We start from the raw sequence: 21862 nt of genomic DNA, 5'->3' as shown, positions 1-21862 counted from the left end.
GAAAGATTAATTAGTAAGTTCCAATTTGACAATCTTTGAGCGGAATGATGACAGCGGGGATTTTTAATAAGTTTTCAAATTATTAGAGCATAATGACAACAGCGGATGTAAAAGTACATTTTAAGCCAGATAAGATTTGTGTAACAAAAACAATGTCTGGTAATTAAAACTTCCTTCCCATTTAATTCATAAGGATTAAAGAGATCAGACACCCTGGTCTATAAAAAGGCAGACCGAAACAATACGACATCATCATTCAATTCAGGCTTGGGTCAACAAAGCATCTTCAGCTTTAAAGACAACTTTGCTTCTTATCATAATGGATTGCTCAAGCTACAACAACCAAGTTATGCATCAGTGCAGAGTTCCCGCCACCCTTAGCTTCAACTGTACAAAGGGGACATTTAGGCAAGGTAGGTGTGACAGATAATAACTTGTGTTGTATGTCGGTATAACAACGTTTTGTTTAAGATATAGTACAATGGGGGAAGATAGGACACTTAAGCACATATTTCCAAATATTTCCAAAATCAAAATAGATGACGGTTTTTGGTTAATACCACGAATTAGTACTATCATTCCTTTATTAATTGACACCAATTTAATAAAAAATAATAAATCACACGAGGACTTATTTAACTATCCGCACAACAAGTGAAATTTTACAAATTCGAAAACACACAGGATAAGATGGGACAGTTTGAAATCATTGTTAATTTTGATTATTAGGTGTATTTATTTATAGAAATATACGTAAATAACACGAAATAATGCTGTACGCTTTGAAAAGTAAGTCAAAACATTCTTTTTCTTGCCCTACTGCTATAGTTTTTAACATGTTACCTATACATTATATTATTGCATAACAATTGGTACAAAATATTATCTTTTTATTATATCAGTATCTTATAGTTGAAAACCCCCTGAGGTATAAATTACTAAATTAAAAGCAAATCTTTTAAAGTTTGGCAATGAAAACATACAAAACAATGTGGGGGAAGATGGGACTCTAAATTGAAATATATTTACATTAGCAGTATTCTACAACTTGTAGTTAACCTACCGAGTTTAACAAGCTGTGCTAGTTTCTTTGCCATGTAAACTTTATATATATACCGTTTAACTGATATTTTTTGTTGTTTTTTTATCTCAAATTAAAGTCATATTGACCACTGCCTGTTTTCTTTATGCTTATATCTCAGTGTTTTTTTACAAAACTAAAACTAGTTTTATGAGACGGTTGTTTTATGAAGCTATGAAACTAGTTTAATCGTTCGCACACGCAAACTAAAAAAAATCATTGGCTTTACTATGATTTAGCGGGCATTAAAAAATAGCACCTTACTATTTCGCATTTTTTTTACCTGTTCAAAGTATACTGTTTCTATTTTACATATTTTTTTAATATTTAAAAACAGTAATGAGCTTTGACGGGCGTTTTATAAGGTCGTGATAATACTGTCGAATAATTCTGTAACCTTATTTTCCTGATTATCATTACATGGGGGTCTGTAAAAAGAAAATTAAAAAATAGTCTCGTCTGACAAAGTGTCCCATCTTCCCCCACCCTACTATATGAAATGTTCGAGAAGACTGTAAGATGTCAATTGAAAAGAAGGAGAGTTTGGAGCGATTTACTCAAGATCCCCGGAAGAAGATGGAGGAGTAAGATCCCTGGAATGGATTCCAAACGCAAGAACTATTTATCTTAAAGCAGATTCAGTAAGATCTGGTATTATCTCAATGACACAGTCGTCTAATGAAAATCACTTGACAGATAACTGGAATCATGTTCAAATATTTGTGTCAAATAACGATTGTCAACGGCTGTCAGTTCTTGGTATAAACTTGTGGGTCTATAAATAAATAATAGACCGACCAAAAATACTGATGTTTTTTGGCAGTTATACAGAAAAAAAAGAACGACCTACAAAGTTACATACGTGGTAAGCGGGCCCAAGCTGCATGAAACAGATTATCCGTGTTATAACGCCTGTCGTCTTATCTCCATGGAAAGATAAAACAAGTTAAGTTTATTTATTCAACTTACTTTATGAAGTTGTATAATATACGTACCCTTTCATTAAATCTCTGCTCTTTTGTTAAATGTTAGCGCGGGACTCATTTGGTTTGCGCCCCAGCCTCCAGGATGTATGCAGTACAATTCGATAACAATATTTTCCGAATGGTCATTTATTTTACACAAACATAGTGAAATTGCAAATACACTAAAACGTTACAGTTGAATTTTATTTCGGTATGAGCACGGGGCATTGTCGGAGTTTTGTTTGCTTAGCATGCACCGACTGTTCCGCATTTTTGGCCAATCATTCCTCAGATTTGTATAAGTTGCCTAAACTTCCTATCTACCTATTACTTCCGTTATCTAATTGGTCAGCAGACTTCGCCGCCAACTCTGCCACTTTATGCGGCTTTAATTACGTACCGCTCGCACTGTTGTCTTTTTAATGTACTTTCCTACTTTCTTGTTTAGTTCTATTTGCCACGTTACTCCTTTTGCTGCTTGCAAGTAAAGTACTGTAAAGTACATTTCAGCAGAAAAGAATCATGAGCAACAGGGTCTTAGACATTTTTCTTGGTCTGTGCTATTATGCGGTTGGTTGTTTCTGGGCTAGCATTGTGGTCCCAGTGGTCACCGTTTACACCCTATTAGGGGGAAAACAACGAGTTAACAAGTTTTTTACGAAGGGAGATCATTCTAAATTACCCGAAGGTAATAAATAATATTTGTTATTATTATTTTAAACATGGATCGTTTGTTTGTATAAGTGTGATGCCATGTAATCGCAAAGTTCATAAATTCTTGTTATATATGTATATTGAATTATACAAATGTTTGAACTTGGAACTGTTTTTGATTTCATTTAGTCGCCAGCTGTGTCAAGGTTAATCATGATTTCATTCAAACTGAATCTGGAAACAAATTTCATTATGTTCACCTTGGAGAAAAAGATAAACCGCTGATGATCATTCTTCATGGATTCCCGGACTGTTGGTAAGTTATAAGCCGTTTTACCAAACTTTTTGTGATACACACATAAATGAATGAATATTACCTATTTATCCTTACGTGGGGAGACAAAGACAGTCATTATAACGAGGGTGTTTTATTATACATCTCATGCTTGCTCTGTGTATTTGAACAGATTGTCCTTAACTTTTTGGGATACATATACCCTTTTAGTTATCCGGCACCCCAATATTTCATAATGAGTTTTCTGATTAACAGGCCTTAGCAGGGTAGTTCGATCATTTGTTGTTAACATTATGTTACCATAAACGGCAAACTAATTTAAACTGATTGAGCGATACCAATTTATATTACTACTTTAGTGGTATAATATTAAATAGGTTTTTAAAATGATCTTTTTTAAAGAAGGATAATATTTTTAGTTGTGTGATGACATGCTCTTCAATTCCCCTTGGGAGTCGGTGGTCACAGACTCACAGAAGTGATATTTATTAGACAACTATTTCATATAGCTATGGTTAAAGGTTATGTTTCAAAATGAGTTTGTTACACCATAGTCGTTTTATGAACTTTTTAATTGCAGGTATACATGGAGGCACATGATGAAGCAGTATAGTGATCGTTATTATGTTGTTCTATTTGAGATGAGAGGATATGGTGATTCTTGCAAACCGGAAGGTATAAAGCCCAAATCAATGTTAAACTGTTGATATTATCATCTAATGAAGAAAAGTAATGAAGAAAGTTTTTTTTCAGGAATTTTATACACACTTTTTTAAAAAAAGCAAGAAAATTATATTTTTTGAACATGCTAACTCAAATTAATTTTTATTTCAGGAATTAATAAGTATCACATGGATTATTTGGTAAACGACGTTGCTGAAATAATTGAAGCACTGGGCTTTCCTCGTGCTACATTAGTTGCGCATGACTGGGGTGGTGCCATTGCTTGGGAAGTACCAAAATACTTTCCTCATCTTGTTGATAAAGTGATCATCATGAATGCTCCAGTTTTCAGTGCATTAGTGTAAGATATGAAATAAAACGTAACAGTTAAAAATAGTAATTAAATACCAAAACATATAAACTGCATCAAGTGAAATACTGACAGTTTAACTATTAATTTTGTACAACCTTGTGATAAAATATCGTTTTGCAGAAAATGCTTGTCTCGGAATCCCATCCAGTTCTTAAAGAGCTGGTACATACTGACAGTTAAACCATTACTTTTACACAACTTTGTGGTAAAAATGTAAAATATCATATTGCAGAAAATGCTTGTCTCAGAATCCCATCCAGTTCTTAAAGAGCTGGTACATATTCTTGTTCCAAATCCCTTGGATTCCAGAGCTCTTGATAAAGTCTAATGATTATGGTGTCTTGAAAGATACACAGAAGAACCTGACTTCTGAAGAGGTGAATGTTTTTAAGCATTGTGTTGGAAGGAACATCACGTATCCGATCAACTACTACAGAGGAAGTAAGATCGAATAAACAACAGCTCAAGATCAAACATGCCTACAATTGTAGCAATTCTTACTGTTTAGTGCATAGCAAAAAAAAATATATATCAATAATTTTGTTTTTGCAATTTTCACTAAAGCAGGTATATGTTTGCAAGGGTGTATTTTATGATCATCCTTTTTAATATCCCTAATTGTCAGTATTTAATACGGCTGTATTTTTTGATACTATCTATAGTTTTCTGTTGTATAGGCTATTGGTTTTTTTAGGAAATCCTATTTACCAAGGCCTAGGACTTCCACAGAAATGTAAGCAAGTAACTTCCTATTATTGTTTTTTTTTAGAAAATCACATACAATTTTCTGTTGTATAGGCTATTGTTTGTTTTTTAGGAAATCCTATTTACCAAGGCTTAGGACTTCCACAGAAGTGTAAGCAAGTAACACAACCTCTTCTCCTAATATGGGGTGATAAGGATACAGCCTTGGATAAAATACTGGTCCCATATTGTAAGGTAAGTAAATTTTTGTTCCTCAACATTTTTCTGAAGTCAAAGGTGTATGGAGCCAGATGTGTGTGAAAACGTAAATTTGGAAAAGTATTTAAATTATTTATCTTGAGAGAAAATTGGCTGTTATTGCTATATATATTTATTCTGAAACATATTTACAACAGAATATATACTAAATTGGAGAGTAGGCCTACCAAAATGTACCTATGGCCATGTTTTTAAAGTCTGTGCTGCATGGATAGGCCGAGTACAATAATCTGTAATATTAAGTCAAATTCTATATAACATCTAATTCAAGTAGAGCAGTATTCACAATATAGTCATAAAAGACGAATGGATATTGGTTTAATAGTATAAACATTTAGGAGCATGCAACCAACATGAAAGTTTGCATGGTAGAAGGAGCAACACATTGGGTAATGCAGGATGAACCAGATATAGTTTATAATGAGATGGACAAGTTTCTGAATATTTAAACCTTGTTGTGTGCTTACGTACTGCATGTGTGATTTAGTTAATGGCAGATCTTTTTGCTTCTTTGTTTAGTGCGGTCATTCTGCATGGTGTAAGTGCAATACACACACATTTAGTATATAAGCATTATACATTGTTATGTTATATTTAATTTTCAATGATTTTAATCTTGTTGCATAATTATACGATGTAGCTATGCTATGCAGAAAACAATATTGTTTTTTACTTGACTAATCAATTTAGATTTAGTTTAAAAAGTGTTATATGGAGATTTCATTTTGCTTTAAATCATATTTGCATCAAAGATTGCTTGAATTTCATTCAATAATGTCTCATAATGTTTTATTTTTTCCGAATAGTTAAATAACAGAAATGTTAAGATTGCGGTTTTTGTTGTAGCCAGATATAAATTTGTGAAGCACAAAAATAATGGTAAAACTATAAATGGTAATTTGTTGTAAAATAATATTACCCTGATATCTTTGGACTCAAAACTTTTCTATACATTTTACCCTAAAAATTTTCTTAAAAAGTCTATTAGAAGTTCGGTAGAAAAACATAGGAAACAAGATGATGGTATTTCTTAGTTGCGAATATTATATATATTTTATATTTAACAAAGTATATTTACTTATCTTAGTTTGATTAAGAAATGGAATGATAATTTCACGTTCCCCGTAAAACTGTTAATGAGGCTCTTATGGACTTGCGAAAAATTAATTTGTTGGACAATGTTTATAATATCCATATTAAACGAGACTATTTATACAATGTATGAAACTTGTAAGCGATAAATCAGTCAGATAGGTTAACCTGTTAGCTGTTACTCTGTTGGCTATTTGGTTCAGGTGTAAAATGCTACTCTGTTTCTTTTTACGACTGCAGCACTGGGTTTATGCAAATAGTAGTGGGCTTAAGATTCTAATGTAGGAATAAGTTTTACATATTAAGCAGTACCACAGCATGATCAAAAGTAAAACTTTGTCATATTCCTTGTTGCTATGTGTACATATCACAATATGAGATTAACAGCTCCTGTTTATTTATATACAAAGATTTTTATGAATGTGCATTTACTTCTACAGTGTAACATGGCTTGAATGAATAGGTGCTTCAGTGTATAGATGTAACAAAGCATCAAGGTAAATAAAACAACAATTTAAATAGATGACAAAAATATATATTTACTGCACAGTTAATAGTGGTTGAAGAATCTCACATGTCATAGAATTTTTAATACATTGGTATTTAATACCCTCTAAAAATCTGCACCCAATTTACATGTGGATTTTACAAGCGTACCACCAAGTTTGAAGCACTTTTCCTTATTATTAATGGAACAATGTTACAGTTATTCTGCATAGACAAAATAAAATAATAAAACTGAGTAAAATGACATTACCAAGAAAAATAGAATGGTACCGTTAGCTATGCTACTGTCGCTACTGTCGATACAAGAGTAATATGTATGTAGCAATGTTTAGATCTTTTGTGCTACCATTACATCATCTTTGCCAGTGTCTTTTTTAGAGTGGACATCTGCATCATAAACATCACTTTCATCCTCTTCAGAAGGAACTACTTTTAACTTTGGATTTCCTGATTTCTTTTCACCTACCAGGGGCTTGGATAGATTTTCATTTGCCGCTTGTTCTTTCAAAGATACTACTTTTTTTTCTTCGATTCCATCTTTTGGCTTATTTTGCTCAGTGGTTGCTTTTTCGGCCACTTTTGTTTTTACCTGAACACTAGCTTTGATTCCCTTCTCTGGTAGAATTTCTTTTATCTCTGACACTTCTGTGTCCTTGCTATCTTTTTCAACAGATTCTTTTGCTGTTTTTGGTTGGCCTAATGGTTCAGGATGGTCATTTTTTTCAGGCAATTTGTTTTGTGTTGCTTCAAGACCAAGGGCTGTATCAGCAGGTTTACCGGTTTTGGTTTTATCAGAATCTGGATTTGCCACTTTGGGCTTCTCAGTGCTATGATCAGATTTAAATATGTTTGATGTATTAGCTACATTGTAAGATTCTTTTTTCACATTTTCAGCATTTAAGTTTGATTCACTTGATTCTGGAGATAGACCAGTGCTCTCTAGGGGCTCAACATTCTTAATACCTTGCAGTCCTAAAGATAATGCATCTTCTTTTAAAGCAGGGTTTCCTTTCTCCAATGGTTCAACATTTTCACTTGGTTGCAAAGTTTTACCCTAAACACAAAATAAAATTTAGCTAACCTAGTTATTTTGCACGTGTATCTTCCCTATCAATTGCCAAATTATTATTCTGTTGGCCACAAATCACAAACGATACATATTATGCGTTTTTTAAATTAACTTTTATCACTGCCTATTAGTACGTAAATAATGTTTATTTAAATAACCCAGAAAACAAAAGTTTTTAAGGGGTAACGATATTAATGTATGCTGGCATACCACGATGTGTACTGCACTTTACAATACTGAATAGGCATCTTTATTACTTAGTCTTAGATATATTAAATTGTGCAATTAATCCCATTTATAGAGCTCTGCTCTATTGTTTTAGTTTGTACTGAATTTAAACCTTTTTGACATAATGGTCAAACATCACGTGATAAACCAGTGTATAACATTATTGCACTATAGGGTATTCAAATATGACGATACAGAACAAAACTGTAACAATAACATATTGATATCCTGATGTGTGATTTTATCGACAGGTTAACCTATTGTACTGTTAAAACATCCTGTGCGCTGCATGCACTGGATCATGTTTCATACAGACAGGGTTTAGCATTGGTATAATAATGCAATTTTGTAATAATATATAGGATATAGACATCAATCAATAAGCTGTATTATACTAAGCAAAACACGTTCTCTAAAATGTACTATTTTGCTCTCAAAGAAACTAACATTCATATAATCTAAATTCCATAGAATATTAAAGTTTAGCCTCCTAAAAAAACTTACATTTTTTTCAAAGGTATCCACTTTTAACACCATTTCATGAAGTTGTTGCTTTAGTTCCGCATTTGTATTTCGTAATTCTTCCAATTCGCTTTCCTTTTCAGCTACTGCTTGCTGCAACTCAGTTATTTTGGATTCCTTTTCGACTCTGTATTAGTAAAATTTAGAATTTAAAAATAATGCCCAATAAAAGTACCTATTCTATATGTGAGGCTTACAAAGAGGAATTTTGGCCAGAATTGATGGGAGTTTTGGTCAGTGGTCACAATAGTCAGATTTTCATATTTTTATTATTCAGTATTTAAATTAATAAAAACTAAAAAGCAAGGATTTGAGAGCAAATCAATTTGTTTACTTTAAACAAACTATCATACTCTATAAACTGATTTTAATTTCTTACAAATGTTTGTGTGCATCATCTCTTTGTATTCCCATCTCCAGTTTATTTGTTTGCAAAGATTTCTGAAATTCAATTAAAATAACATTTTACAGTTGAACTTGCAAGTAATATTGCATTTATAAATCACAAAAATTTAACAACTTGTTGGTTCACAATGTAATTTTTAGCTGAAATGCAACAATAAGCACACAGTTAAAATCAAGGCTTACAGAGCATGGCAGCTACAATGCATATCTGTTTTTTTAAATGTTTTTTATGTACACCACAGATGTGAACACCAATAAATTTAACAACATATAAAATAAATAGGCATTTGGAATACTTCAGCATTGTTTATGAAAATGCTTCCTCTGTAAACCTATTTAAAGATTTTACTTGTGCACATGAGAAATATATGTGTGATACTTTATCAGAAAACAGCATATCTCTAGACAAGTATAAAAATGAAACTATAGACTACCCAACAGTGTGATATCATTACTATTCCACTAAAACATTACCGTTAAAGCTGAGCAATCATTCAAATCAGAAGTCAGTTTAGATTTCTTGTTCATAATTTCGATGTTTTCTACTTTTTTACTGTTAAGTTCCTCAAAAATAATATTTTTGTTGGAACTACATGTCTGAAAAGTCTTTAGTGTTTGCCTATATTTCTCTTCCATATCATCAGCTCTTTCCTGGATGAGAATGAATAAATTTAACTATTTATCCCATCTTGTGCACCATCACCATGTATATAAATAACTTTGTGGGTAAATATTTTTGTTGGTATAGATCAGTGATTCTTAAAACTTTTTGTATGCTTTACTCATTCAACAAAGATGCTTATCAGATTTACCCCCAACATGTAGTATGATGCTTATTTATTCAAATAAATTTACCCAAGTTTAATAAATGCCGGTATAGATCAACCTATCTGTGGCTACTGCACACTATAAATGTCTTGCCCAAGGAGAAATAAAGTACTGCATTTATATTTATGCATGTTTTAAAACTGAAACTGTTAGGGAATCAAGGATTGCTAAAACCTTTGAAAAGCTCTGATTTAGCTTACAAGTTGTAACAAAAGGGTTGGATCCATAAAAGGTAATCACCTTCATGCTAACTGAGGCTTGTTTGTAGCTAAGTGCAATTAGCAATGCAATGCACATTGAAAGGAACAGGAAAATCATTATCCGACCACCTTGCCTTCCATTGCGAACTGTGAAACAAACAAATAACAGCTTAAGTTTCATTACTAAACTTACTAACAAAAGTAAAAATATATTACCAACAGCCATCGAAAAAGGTTAATATCACCAAGATTTAAAATAAATAATTACCTTTATCTCCGTAATGCACCATGTTATTCATTGCAAATATATTATGGGCAACCAAAAGTTACGTCTTGTAAAAAGTATCTGTAATAAAATAAACGTTCATGATATAAACTAACTCATTCCATTACCATTATGCCTACTGAGTTGTTGTGAAAACATAAATAAATTTCAACTGACATATATCTGATTTGTTGTGTTCTATCTACTTGCTACTACATAAGTATTATTACGTTCCTTAGGACGTACACCGGCATATGCAGTCAATCGTGACCAATACGTCAACGTCATTCGCATGATTTTAGCACCCCGAAAGTTAATTATTATTATTTTGTTACTGTTTTAAAGTAATATTTTGCGTAAATCGACGTATACGGATAGCTTACTATTGTACGTATTTATTTAACTTGCCTTAACATAGGGAGGGGTACACCATCTAAACGGACTAACCAATGCACGATTCCAGTTAAAGTTAATATAGTACTATGGGGGAGATGAGATACCGTTAGAACACTATGTCCAAATATACTGATCGTGTTTTAAACAGGTAACAACGGTCTATGGGAGTAGAGAGGATACGGTTTTATAATGCTTTGAACGTTCTTTGTTTACTCCCAATGAAAATGTGTCCCATCTTCTCTCAACCTGCTGCTTTTAAATACCGAGTGGGCTATATTTTATTTTGCTTTGTTTCCGTACCGTTCACTTAAAAGCAATCTTCCACGTTGAAAATGCAATGATTGGTTGTACTGTATTGGAGAATAGCTACACTATATGTGAGTTCACCCTTGTTGTGTCGATAAATACATTTATAACACTTTAGCAGCGTTGCGCGTCCATTTTGTCGCAGAAAGTTTATAGAAACCAATGACGTTTTCAAGGATATGGTTAGATCCATAATCATTCCTTCCCGATTCTGAGTATCAATTGAATGAATACACATGATACCGCAGCGGTTTTATCCCCATAGGCCCATCAATAAAACAATTGTCTTTCCCAACAAAAGATTCAATGGGACAAAACATCCGTAACTAAGATACGACCACCATTGAAAAACTTCACTGGAGGTGTAAAGCCTCAACGCTTTTCATATTTCAATTTTGATTAACTTTTCGCTGTCAAATTAGTTTATCTAGTAAAGTTCAAACCCAGATAACTCGAATGTTTTCGCACGTGCGCCCAACATTTATTGTAGGTCTTATGTGCCTAAAATCACTTTTCTCTACAAAGGCTCGTATAAGAAGAACGTGATAGTTGCACTGCAGACAGATTTAGGCATGTCGAGAGCATGGTAATAAAGAATAACCAATATTTTTATTGATATTTCGATCAAAAGTTAAAGATTTCAGCCGTTTCGCTACAGGTGTTGCTTTTATAGAACAGAGCATATATGCGCAGACCAAGAATAATATTTTGTAAACCAATATTTATTGACTGAAATGCCTCTTAACTGCATTTTTATATCTCCCAATTCTAAAATCATATCTTTTTAAGGTATTTGTTTCATTACTGAAAGATACAAAATGAGCAAAGCTAGAAAGGTGAAGCTTGAAAAATCGAAGGGCAAACTGCTTGTGCCCTCCGATAATTCGCCAATGGACGATGGTAAGTTCCTTTTCTTAGTTATTTATGAGACGAAGCTAGTGGTTACAGCTTATTTGAGATGGTAAATGTTTACATAGCCGGTCTGTCAACACGTCAACTTCAAATACAAATATTGAATAGCCTCGATCATTGCGTATAGAGAATGGCGATAGTAACTGTATGGCCACAGTCCAAAGACATAACATCACATAAACTATGAAATAATGATTAACCTTTGCTCGTTTTCATTTGTTAGTTGTAGATTCCTATGTGCAACATGCCTTAATTTAAAATGGCGTTTTAGTATAATCACGCATATATTCTGCTTGGTTTATATAGTTTTTGAATATAATAGATTTAATAAATCGTACAGGTATTTTCGTAACAAAGTTATTACCCAACAGTAGCCATTGAGGAATTAAGATCTCAACAAGCAGCCAGCGAAGCGTCATTTTCGATTCATCCGAAAAAGGTGCAGTACGAAAATACGTACAGGATGGATCCAGAGGTAAGCGAAAATTATATAGATGTATAACATTTTCTTGGGGTCAATAATTTACCCGTATAAACGTGTTTTAACGAATGACGTTTTGTCGCCTTATTCCTGCCATTTCGTTACTTCGTATAGTATAGGGTGGGGAAAGATGGGACACCTTTTCGTTATATTTTCTCGACCAATTTGGTAATAAACAAAGAACGCATGCAAAGAATTAGGAAACCGTATCTTCACGACTTCTAAAGACCGTTGGTAATTGTTTAAAACACGATCATAGTATTTGTATATCATGTGCTAAAAGTTTCCCATCTTTCCACAGTACCCTATTATTTTTTGGAGACTAACATACAAACAAAAGACAAAAAAATATTATAATTATCATTCATATATAGGACTTTCACGTCTAGGTTGTTGAACTTATTATTTTTCTTTTTTATAAAACGCAGGATAGATTTAAGCCGTACGAGATTGAAGGAACTGCTATGAACATATTAAAAAGTCATCTTGGTGAAAGTGCTTATGACCCAGAAATGTGCCGCAATGAATCTCTTGCCATCGCGGCCAAAATATCCGAAGCTCTCAAAGCGAAAAACTACAAGCGATACAAGCACGTTGTGGTGGTCAGTATTGGTAGCCTGAAAGAACGTCCTGGTGTGTATCTTGGCAGTCGCTGTTTATGGAACGACAAGACAGACTCGTTTGCAACAGTACGATACCAAAACACGTCGTTGTATGCCATTGCCATGGTATATGGTCTCTACTATGAATAGTTGGTTTTCCATATGCGTGATGTTTTTATCTTGAAAGCCATATCTCCTGTAGTCGTTTACTTGTGAGCTCCTATATTTTTTATTTCTCTTTTGTATGTCTTCAGTGTTGCAGCATTGTTATGTGAAATTAAAAGAAGCTCAATTTTATGCTCTTAAAGTGTAAACGATGAAAGAATAAGTTAAGCATTATATAGGAAAGTAGTGGTGGTGACGTCACACTCGCTTGCTCTACTTAGTGTTAACAAAGCCATAAAATACCCGTTATAAATGAATAAATGTAACCTATATTTATCCTCGCATGACAGACGATTTTATACACAAGGGATTTTTTTAGTTTAATGTACATGACTAACAATTTGTATACCTATTGGAGGGTTGGAGCAATTGTTGTTAAGTGTCTTGCACAACACATACGCCCGCAATGGTAGCAGCGACGAGCCTTGAATTTGTAATGCCTGTGTTATGGAAAGGCCCCCTATCCGCTGTGCTACGGTGCCAAATGCTGATTAGACTCTTAATTTAATATTATGTTTATACCATTTAATGACCGCTAATTCACCCAGTGGTACATGTACTGGCTTGGTGGCCAACGTTTGCGATTGGCGGCTAGCGTAGATAATAAACATACAACGACTGACTTTATTAACCATTTATATAGAAGTGAAGTTTCACTTGGAAGCACGCCAGAGATATAGTTTATAACAGAGGACCCTGGTTTATAATATGTCGGTGACCAAACATAAAAATAATAAAAACTATTGAAGCCAACGAAGCGTAACATACCAAGCGAACAAAAAAGTTGAGGTGGTAAATAAACAAAATTGAAATTACACCATCGCACCGAAACATGCCGGACGTTAAATGTGCATGTGCTTTAGCTTCGTAGCCTTTAGATTACTGTTCAATGAGGTAAATGGACGCTTTGGTGGCTATACGGTTCTACAGCTGGTCAACTGCTGTCACCGCCACGCAGTGACAGGTCGACTGAATCTGAGCTTTAGAGATTAAACAATAACTGTATATTGTCACTTTAACCTATATTGTTAATAGCAGGTCTTAAATTGTCGTTACTTATTAATTAAAAGCTGGATCATGATTTCCGAAGATATTTTGGAGAAGGCAGGGCTTCATTTTGACGAAGTTAACAAGCTCAGAGTCTTAAAACCAGAGACTAATCAGCAGACATCTGAACTGAAAGAGGAATGCCACGAATTCGTCTCGAAAATCGACCAGTTTCAAAAACTTGTTGGTAGCTTCATAGAAATGACCGACGCAATCGCAAAAGATGTTGAAAATGAGAAAATGAAAGCCATCGGTTCTCGTAACATGCTCAAGTCAATTGCCAAGCAGAGGGAATCCCAGCAACAACAGTTGAAAGCACTCATAGCGGAGAAGAAAACACAACTTGAGCGATTGAATGTGCAACACCAGTCTCTAAGAAAACAAGAGGCTGAACAAGTTGAATTCATTGACCAATTCTCAACTTCTTAATTTTGGTTTTTATTCTGAATTTCTCCTTTAAAAATGGAAGTTCCTAAAGCAAATTTATTGTACTATATTCTGAAATAGTAATTTCTTGTTTTTGTTGGTGCTTATTTTGGTTGCAATGAAAATTAAACTATTTTGTTAGTAGTAGATGTATAAGCAAAACATAGAACTATTATTCAATATTCACAATATTTTGTCTGTAATACGTCTATGTTTTAAACTTTAAAATGTTTATATATTATACAAAGTACAGAAATCAGAAAATGTTTAGTGCTTATTAAAATAATAATTGTCATTACTATGTATTTAATTTTGTATATATTTTTGTAGTGATGTTGTACAGAGTAGCTCCTTGATGTAAAAAACATGCCTGAAAACATTGATAATCAAGCAGATACTTCTGTCGATGTTTCACATTGCTCATCCGAGTGTGACCATCAAAACCCTTCATTGGATTCTGTTGATATACGATTTTCTGGTTCAAAAACCTTTGATATTCCTAACAACACAACATCAAATTCCTTATCTGATCATGGACAACAGTCTGAATCAAATCCTGATCAACAATATAACATACGAGGCGTTCTGCCGTTATATCGACGGTCAAATTCTGTTTCAATGGCTCCGCCAAGTCATGCAGATATAAGGGAAAGAACTTCAAAGAGTTTTTCAGTGAATGCTGATAACCCAACGTCATATGGGTCGTTTGAACACAATCAGTTTGTATCAAATCTCGTGCAACCTTGCGATGTAGACGATATATTTGATGATGATCCCTGCACTAATTTAATAGAGAGAGATAAGGTAGTGTGTGATACTGACTGTGTGTATTAAAGTAATATATTATTATACATAGCTTTTAAATGCTTTTATTTTAACATATTGTCGTTTGTTTATTTTTAGGATCCAGATGATGTGGTGGAGAAATTATATTGGGGATACACAAAACGTCAGTTAAAAGTTTTTGTTTCACTAGTGTTACTGTCATTAAATGACATCATGGGCTACTCTGCAATTGCTCCATTTTTTCCTGTGGTGGTAAGTGTAACTTAAAGGGCCATTCCAAATCATATGAATACTATGCATTATAAATTCAGTGTATATTTTGCTGACTGGAATCTATTACCTTCAATATCTTGGCTACAGAATCATACTGTTGAAGTAACTCAAATTAAATAATTGTAAAAGTTTAAAGTTCTTACTAAATTCTAGTAACACTCTCAGCTTTTAATGTAAAATGCAGTTAAATATGTCCTGCTCAACAGTTATAAATTTCTTACAGGCAAAAGCAAATGTGTGAATTAGATTTTATGTAATAAAGCCCTTTATATATATATATTTATTTTTTTAGGCCGCACAAAAAGGTCTTACCTCAGTTCAAGTTGGGTTAATATTCTCATCATATTCGATCACTGGAATCTTCTTTTCTTTTGTTACTGGAATTGTAGTATGTTATCTTTGGTTGGCATTAATCATAGTTTATATTAAAAAGATGTTATATAGCTTTTGGCACATAGTTGTTGCTACATCAGGTATAATGTCGTTGCTACATAAGGTATAATTAGGGATGCACATTACAGAATAATTAGGTATTCTAGGATATCCTAGAATACTTTAATTCGAATCTAGAATTCCGAATCTAGAATTTCGAATCTTTTTATATTTATAGGAAAAAAAAATTTTACCCACAAAAGTCAGTTTATTGACCCTTTCATAACAGCCTTGTTGGATCTTGAGTTGTAAAATGATCAAAAATTGTACTATTGGGTAGTTTTTGCGTCATGAAACGTATAGCAGGCTATGAAAAGACGTTACGAAACGTTTACTCTCGAAAGTCCCACAAACACAAAAATATTTTTTTTCAAAATTAATAAGTTTCAAAAATTGTTAATATAGTATATGAGATGATGTGTAATGACGTCATTAAATAGAATACCGAATCCCGTAAATAGATTCGAATACAAAAGGATTCGAATCTCATGGATTCGAAATTCTGTAATGTGCATCCCTAGGTATAATGTCGGAAATAAACACTAAAGTTGTGTGTTGATTATTATAAGAAATATGTGTATTGAATTTCAAAACCTGCAACTTTAATAATAATTTAATATTTTATATTAAGACTAAAATGGCCACATCCATAGTATAAACATCTCTTTTACATTATACAGTTAGTTCGTGTTGGTGCCAAGTTTTGTGTTATTGCTGGAATGTTCTGGAATGCTGGAGCAATCCTCTGCTTTGGGTAAACACATATTTTTACACATACACAATACACTAACAGCTATCATTTCCTGTGATCATTAATTTTTAGCCAAATGTAGGCTTACATTCCATACTTGGTATTAAAGATCTAATTGAATAAAATTTTGGCTTGAAATTAAATAAATCTGGTCAGTGTTATAAAACCGTATTTTTAGCGAGTTTTCTGTCAACATTTTATATAAAGCAATATAACGCTTCTAGTACATTTTATTTGGTAAGATTTGGCATCCAGTAAGCTGTATGCTGACTATATTGGTCCATGTAACGAACACATCTTCCCACTCAGTACTACGTGTTTTGTTTATCTGCTATTTATGAGTTCTACGTAATGAAAAACATGTGAACCACTTCCTGTTACCAAGCATTCCACCACTTATAACAATCTTGCACTTACAGCTTTCATTTTAGTAGTGATAATGTGCTTGAGGTAAAAATGTAGTCCAATTGAAAGGGTTAATGTCAATATATATCACACTGAGCACTATGTTAATTCAATCAGTGTACTTCCCTTGTTTATTAATGTATCTTTCACCAGGCTGTTGGGAAATGTCGATGCCACTTCATTCCTCATACTTTCCATTATAAGCAGAGGCTTAATGGGTCTTGGTAGCGGCGCGGCCTTCACTGCCATGTTTGCCATTGTATTCCAGGAGTTTTCCGAGCGATCAATAACCGTGTTGAGTTTATCTGAAGCTTTAGTTGGCGTTGGTGGTATGTTAGGACCAGTGGTTGGAGGAGTTCTTTATACCGTAAGTTAAATTAACATAGACCCTTAAATTTACTGTGTCGTTGATATACTAAGAAAAGTTTTGTAAGAATGAGTTGGTACACGAGGAATGACCTTGTGTTTAGGCCATGGTTGGGCTACTACTAAGAGAAAAAAAGTTGTTCTTTGTACACAGATATCATGTCTTTTTAACACAAATCTGGGGTGGCATTGTTAAAATTCGATTACCTGCTTAGTCTTAGTTATCAAACATTAGAAACTTCTGGATTAATTCAGTAAACGCATTAAACTGTTGCTGATCTTTTTATATAGACACCCAACATCAGCTTAAAAGCTGGTATTCAGTTCAAACATGGTGTTAAAACATAAGGATGTCACCCTATTTTATTGCTTGTATGCCATGGCATAGTGGTTAGCGCACCTGCCTGTAACCCAGAGGTAACGGCAATTGCTCCAACCTAGTGGTCACTAATGGGTTGTCTAAATTATTAGCCAAACACAATAAAATGAAAAAATCCCAAAAAAATAATCACCCACAAAGTAACATACATGGTAACTCATAAGCTGGCACGAGGTGTTAAACCCGTGTGATAACGACTGTTGTTTTCCCGCCACGTGAGGATAAAGTAAGTTACATTCATTCATTTATTCATTTATGTGTAAACATGATGTTTTAACAGGCAGGAGGATATATAACTCCATTCTTAGTACTTGGTGGAACACAAATATTACTGATGTTTGTGTGTTGGTATACTCTACCCCATGTACCAGGTGAAAATAATCTTTATTTTGTGTTTTAAATACGCGCCATCAAGCACTTAGAAATTAGCACCCACAAAATAACATTTATAATTTAAAACAGTTGTTTCTCATTTTTAGTTGGTCTCATTTTGTGAACCCTAACACATTCAACATGTTGTATTAATGTATTCTTATACATACAGAGTCATTGGTCAATAAAAACTTAACTAATTTATCTTGAAAAAATGAGCAAGGATTTGATATTCTATAAATGTGTATTAATAAAAGGTTACAATCCATGCAGAAACACAGTAGTAATAAAATATTAATAATTATGAAAAAACTTTTAATTTCAGTCGAGCCTCAAATTTCATCTACGTCACCTATGTATTTGCTCCGTCACTCAAGTTCGCTGTTAGCGAGCCTTTGCATTGTTCTCGTTTTTACACTGAACAGTTTCCTTACTGCTACCTTTGCTGACTACCTTGATGCTGAGGTAAGGATAATTATTAGTTTGTTGATCTCCATTTTTAAGCTGACAAAATATGGAAATTGGGGTCAAAGGTTTATGTTCTGTATGGGTAAGGTCTTACTGTGAGGCATGCTAGACCTCCTTGGATTTAGGTCACAGTTGCCCATTATTCTACACTTAAAGGTTGGTCTAATAATTAGGGTATTGGGTAGAGATATTACTGGTTATGGGTTAGCAGTTAGGGCTTAGGAATTTTTAATTACAAGTGTTTAAATTGCTGTAAAAACATTACGTAGAAAAAGTCTGAAGGTGTATGAGATTCCAAATTCATTTTATTCAACAAACTAGTTTTAAGCTGTAAAAATCTTATGCAATAATTCATATTGGTAAAGATACCGAATTCCTTAACATTTATATTTGTTGAGAATATTATGCGAAGGCAATTATATTTTATCTCTTGACATGCAAATATCAATATATAAATTTGTGAATTGTCGCCACATTTTTCACATGTGTGTAGATGTGTTCAAATGGGTTGTTGACTTAGTCAGGTTTATCATGTCCATAGCATGTGATTCTCCATGTGAATTGAGTAAGCGCGTTAATTATGTCCTAGTGCAGCTTAAAACATCAATTTATTGATTGTGCATTATCGCTTAGCAAATATTGTGCAGCATAACAAATATAAGTAACCTGCTTTAGCATTTACCCATACCAAATTATCCCAACTTTTACACAATTTTCTGTGTTAAGTAGAAAGTAAATACTGTTAACCTACTTATAAAAACAATTGACATTAAATGCAGGTTTAATTTTAAAATAATCCTGTTTAACAAAATCTTTTCTTTCCCCAGTTCCACATGAGTGCTGCGATGATTGGAGTTGTTTCCTTTGCAGGCAGTGTCTGTTATGGAGGTCTATCACCTCTATGGGGTTACATAGCAGATAGATGGTAAAAAAATGTATTGTAATGAATTATCACCAATTTTTTTTTTAATTCTTTTGCTTCCATTGCTATAGTTTATTATAAGGAATTGAAAAAAATGATGTTTCATTCCTGACATCAAAATATTTTTTGTAAATTCTTTTTTAATATTAAATCATATAGTTGCTTTTTGGTCCTCTAAAAATTAGTCAAATAAAGAGCCATAAAAAAGGTCTTGCTTAAAACTTGCACAGCGTCCACAAAAAGTTCCCATATATATATTTATTTTCAATAAATTGTTCACTTTTCAGGAAAAATTCCTATTTGATGGAAGTTGGTGCTGTTGGGTTGACAATAGGAATGCTTCTTATTGGTCCAGCATCACTTCTTCGCCATTTATTTGGATGGAGCTCTCAACGTGAATGGTTGGTCTATGTAAGTGTGGTCATCAATGGGGTATTTTTCGGAGCTGCATTGATGCCAACGTTCAATGAGATGCTAATGGCGTGCAAGTATGTTACACTAGATAAACAGTTATTTTTGTACAGATTAGGAATTTATTTTTATTATAATATTAGTACACTGGCTTTACTGTTTTGTTGTGAAGTTTGGAAACTTCTGTAGATCTTAAGTTAGTTGCGTATTTGCATGACAGCAGTACATTTTAAATGACATGTGAGCTGGCTCTATGGTATTGGTTTGGTGTGGTTGTTTTTACTGCGATGCAGTGTCTCAAAGTTGATGTCAAGAATCAAGAGCATGAGTTGCAGACTTAATCCAAGATCCTCCACGAGATTTATCCAAGATTGCCTTGAGACTTAGTTCATGACTTGAGTTGGATGGAGTTGACTGGATTGTGTTGTGGAGGGAGTTGGTTGGACTGTGTGTCGCGGATGCAGTTGGGAACTGTATTGTCGATGGAGTCTGAAATAGAGCAGCACCGGTCGTCTAAAGGACTTAAATGGACTTCCCGGGTGCTGGGGTAATCGGCCAAATCTGGCCTAAATCCCCAGGTCCTTAAGGACCTTACCCATAAAGAATAGAATAGAATAACAGTCATCCATAAAGTTACATAATTTCAGATGTGTTTTTTAGTTTTTAAATAAAATGTTTTCTTATTGTTACACTCAGAGAGCTGCGTATACAAGAAAGTGAATTGGCGCAGTATGGGTTGGTATCTGGATTGTGGAACATGGCTTTTTCTATTGGTGACATTATTGGTCCAACAGTAGGTGGTCTACTTGTACAAACATTGACATTTAGTGATGCTGCAGCAGTTTTAGCACTCTGTTCACTAACTTTGGTAAGAAAATATTTTGAAGGACTTTTTCCTCCCAAAAAAAGATGAAATAAATTATAAATTTCGCTGTATAGGTCCAAAGTTAATATAATGTTAATTACGACCTACTATAACTTTATTCATGTTTTTATGTTATATACAGGCTTTTCTAAAGCTCACACAGCGTTTTTATCGATACAAAACGCGGCATAAACGTGAAGAGATTGCCGATGGATCTGAAAGCGAAGATGAAACCAAACCATTATTATCATCCAATCCTGTAATAAATTAATTGGGTGATCGTCACACAACATTTTCATGGCCATTCAAATCAGTGCAAATTAAAACTGCCAAGAGAATCCTTAATTCATAAGCACTTACATTATTGTTACAAGGTAGAGCTGCGCTTTGACGCATTTTGTTTTGATTTGTTTTCTTAAAAACGCTGGACAACGGCAATTCTGTATCATGACATTTCACTGTGGTTTACATTGTAGTGCAATAGCATGACTGCCCTTGAGTATTTAGCTGATCGTTTTCACTTGATTTTGTGTTTTACGGTACATATTTTCAGTTAATTTTTTTTAATTTCGTAATGCCGGAAAAGGTATTATTCTAACAAAATTTTCCGTTTCCTCAATAACACACTAATCTGTATGTGTTGTGATGATATTTCTTTGAATAAGGCAACATTCTTATTAAAGTGGAGAGAATGAAATTAGATAACATAAAAAAAAGAATAAGCAAGTGCTACTAGCAAACTTCTTTTTTGAACAAGTAAACAATGCGAAATGCGAACTATATTCTTTGCTTTACAAAATAGAACAATACTAACATATTCAACTGTAACAAATAAGCGATTAGGTTGTTTGTTTCATTAATGGTAATTATAGGCACAGCACAACTTTTGACGTAATCAGACATAGCGACGCCAACAGTCTGAATGGTAGAAAATTTTAAAATGGGTAAATTAAAGTTTAGTTGATGTGCCGCCGTCGGTATTTCACA

At 33.5% G+C, this 21862-nt stretch overlaps 6 protein-coding genes across 9 annotated transcripts in view; 4 read left to right on the top strand and 2 right to left on the bottom strand.

Annotated features, from left to right (window-relative positions):
* Positions 1-21862, bottom strand: part of LOC149737708 (lactadherin-like) — a 129535-nt gene that overhangs the window by 60696 nt on the left and 46977 nt on the right. The gene's annotated exons all lie outside the window — the stretch shown is intronic.
* Positions 1-21862, bottom strand: part of LOC149737709 (glutathione S-transferase theta-1-like) — a 100603-nt gene that overhangs the window by 31764 nt on the left and 46977 nt on the right. The gene's annotated exons all lie outside the window — the stretch shown is intronic.
* On the top strand, positions 1506-7611 carry LOC149737796 (epoxide hydrolase 4-like). 2 transcript variants are annotated; one of them, XM_089874608.1, is made up of 7 exons: positions 1520-2734; positions 2890-3016; positions 3576-3670; positions 3830-4019; positions 4264-4472; positions 4849-4970; positions 5333-7611. In XM_089874608.1, exons 1-7 carry the CDS (start codon positions 2569-2571, stop codon positions 5441-5443), a joined length of 1020 nt encoding a protein of 339 aa, XP_089730734.1. In that variant the 5' UTR covers positions 1520-2568; the 3' UTR covers positions 5444-7611. The 2 variants fall into 2 exon arrangements, with proteins under 2 accessions (XP_089730735.1, XP_089730734.1); XM_089874609.1 differs by lacking the exons at positions 4849-4970; positions 5333-7611 and adding an exon at positions 4726-4840 and having other exon boundaries at positions 1506-2734.
* Positions 4849-13104, top strand: LOC149737795 (dynein light chain Tctex-type 5-like). 2 transcript variants are annotated; one of them, XM_089874621.1, is made up of 4 exons: positions 4849-4970; positions 11602-11712; positions 12099-12199; positions 12634-13104. In XM_089874621.1, exons 2-4 carry the CDS (start codon positions 11631-11633, stop codon positions 12955-12957), a joined length of 507 nt encoding a protein of 168 aa, XP_089730747.1. In that variant the 5' UTR covers positions 4849-4970; positions 11602-11630; the 3' UTR covers positions 12958-13104. The 2 variants fall into 2 exon arrangements, with proteins under 2 accessions (XP_089730747.1, XP_089730746.1); XM_089874620.1 differs by having other exon boundaries at positions 12096-12199.
* Positions 13797-14775, top strand: LOC149737794 (intraflagellar transport protein 20 homolog). The gene has a single exon (XM_089874622.1). The coding sequence runs from the start codon at positions 14050-14052 to the stop codon at positions 14446-14448; it is 399 nt and encodes a 132-aa protein (XP_089730748.1). The 5' UTR covers positions 13797-14049; the 3' UTR covers positions 14449-14775.
* LOC149737793 (MFS-type transporter SLC18B1-like) lies at positions 14812-21511 on the top strand. 2 transcript variants are annotated; one of them, XM_089874601.1, is made up of 11 exons: positions 14812-15249; positions 15349-15483; positions 15797-15892; positions 16617-16690; positions 17246-17459; positions 18118-18208; positions 18535-18674; positions 19505-19602; positions 19887-20087; positions 20707-20878; positions 21018-21511. In XM_089874601.1, exons 1-11 carry the CDS (start codon positions 14812-14814, stop codon positions 21144-21146), a joined length of 1788 nt encoding a protein of 595 aa, XP_089730727.1. In that variant the 3' UTR covers positions 21147-21511. The 2 variants fall into 2 exon arrangements, with proteins under 2 accessions (XP_089730727.1, XP_089730728.1); XM_089874602.1 differs by lacking the exon at positions 20707-20878.

This window comes from Ciona robusta, chromosome 3 (genome assembly GCF_009617815.1).
Source record: "Ciona robusta chromosome 3, ASM961781v2".
Taxonomy (NCBI): Eukaryota; Metazoa; Chordata; class Ascidiacea; order Phlebobranchia; family Cionidae; genus Ciona; species Ciona robusta.
Note: the sequence above shows the minus strand (reverse complement) of the source record. Positions and strands in the feature narration are given on the sequence as shown.

Excerpts from the sequence above, each read along its gene's own strand:
- LOC149737796 (XM_089874608.1), top strand. The coding sequence starts at position 2,569 with ATGAGCAACAGGGTCTTAGACATTTTTCTTGGTCTGTGCTATTATGCG. Across the intron at positions 3,671-3,829 it reads TGATTCTTGCAAACCGGAAG|GAATTAATAAGTATCACATG; the intron begins GTATAAAGCCCA and ends TTTTTATTTCAG. Across the intron at positions 4,020-4,263 it reads CCAGTTTTCAGTGCATTAGT|AAAATGCTTGTCTCAGAATC; the intron begins GTAAGATATGAA and ends ATCATATTGCAG.
- LOC149737795 (XM_089874620.1), top strand. The coding sequence starts at position 11,631 with ATGAGCAAAGCTAGAAAGGTGAAGCTTGAAAAATCGAAGGGCAAACTG. Across the intron at positions 11,713-12,095 it reads TAATTCGCCAATGGACGATG|TAGCCATTGAGGAATTAAGA; the intron begins GTAAGTTCCTTT and ends ATTACCCAACAG. Across the intron at positions 12,200-12,633 it reads CGTACAGGATGGATCCAGAG|GATAGATTTAAGCCGTACGA; the intron begins GTAAGCGAAAAT and ends TATAAAACGCAG.
- LOC149737794 (XM_089874622.1), top strand. The coding sequence starts at position 14,050 with ATGATTTCCGAAGATATTTTGGAGAAGGCAGGGCTTCATTTTGACGAA.
- LOC149737793 (XM_089874601.1), top strand. The coding sequence starts at position 14,812 with ATGCCTGAAAACATTGATAATCAAGCAGATACTTCTGTCGATGTTTCA. Across the intron at positions 18,675-19,504 it reads CTGACTACCTTGATGCTGAG|TTCCACATGAGTGCTGCGAT; the intron begins GTAAGGATAATT and ends TTCTTTCCCCAG. Across the intron at positions 19,603-19,886 it reads GGTTACATAGCAGATAGATG|GAAAAATTCCTATTTGATGG; the intron begins GTAAAAAAATGT and ends TTCACTTTTCAG.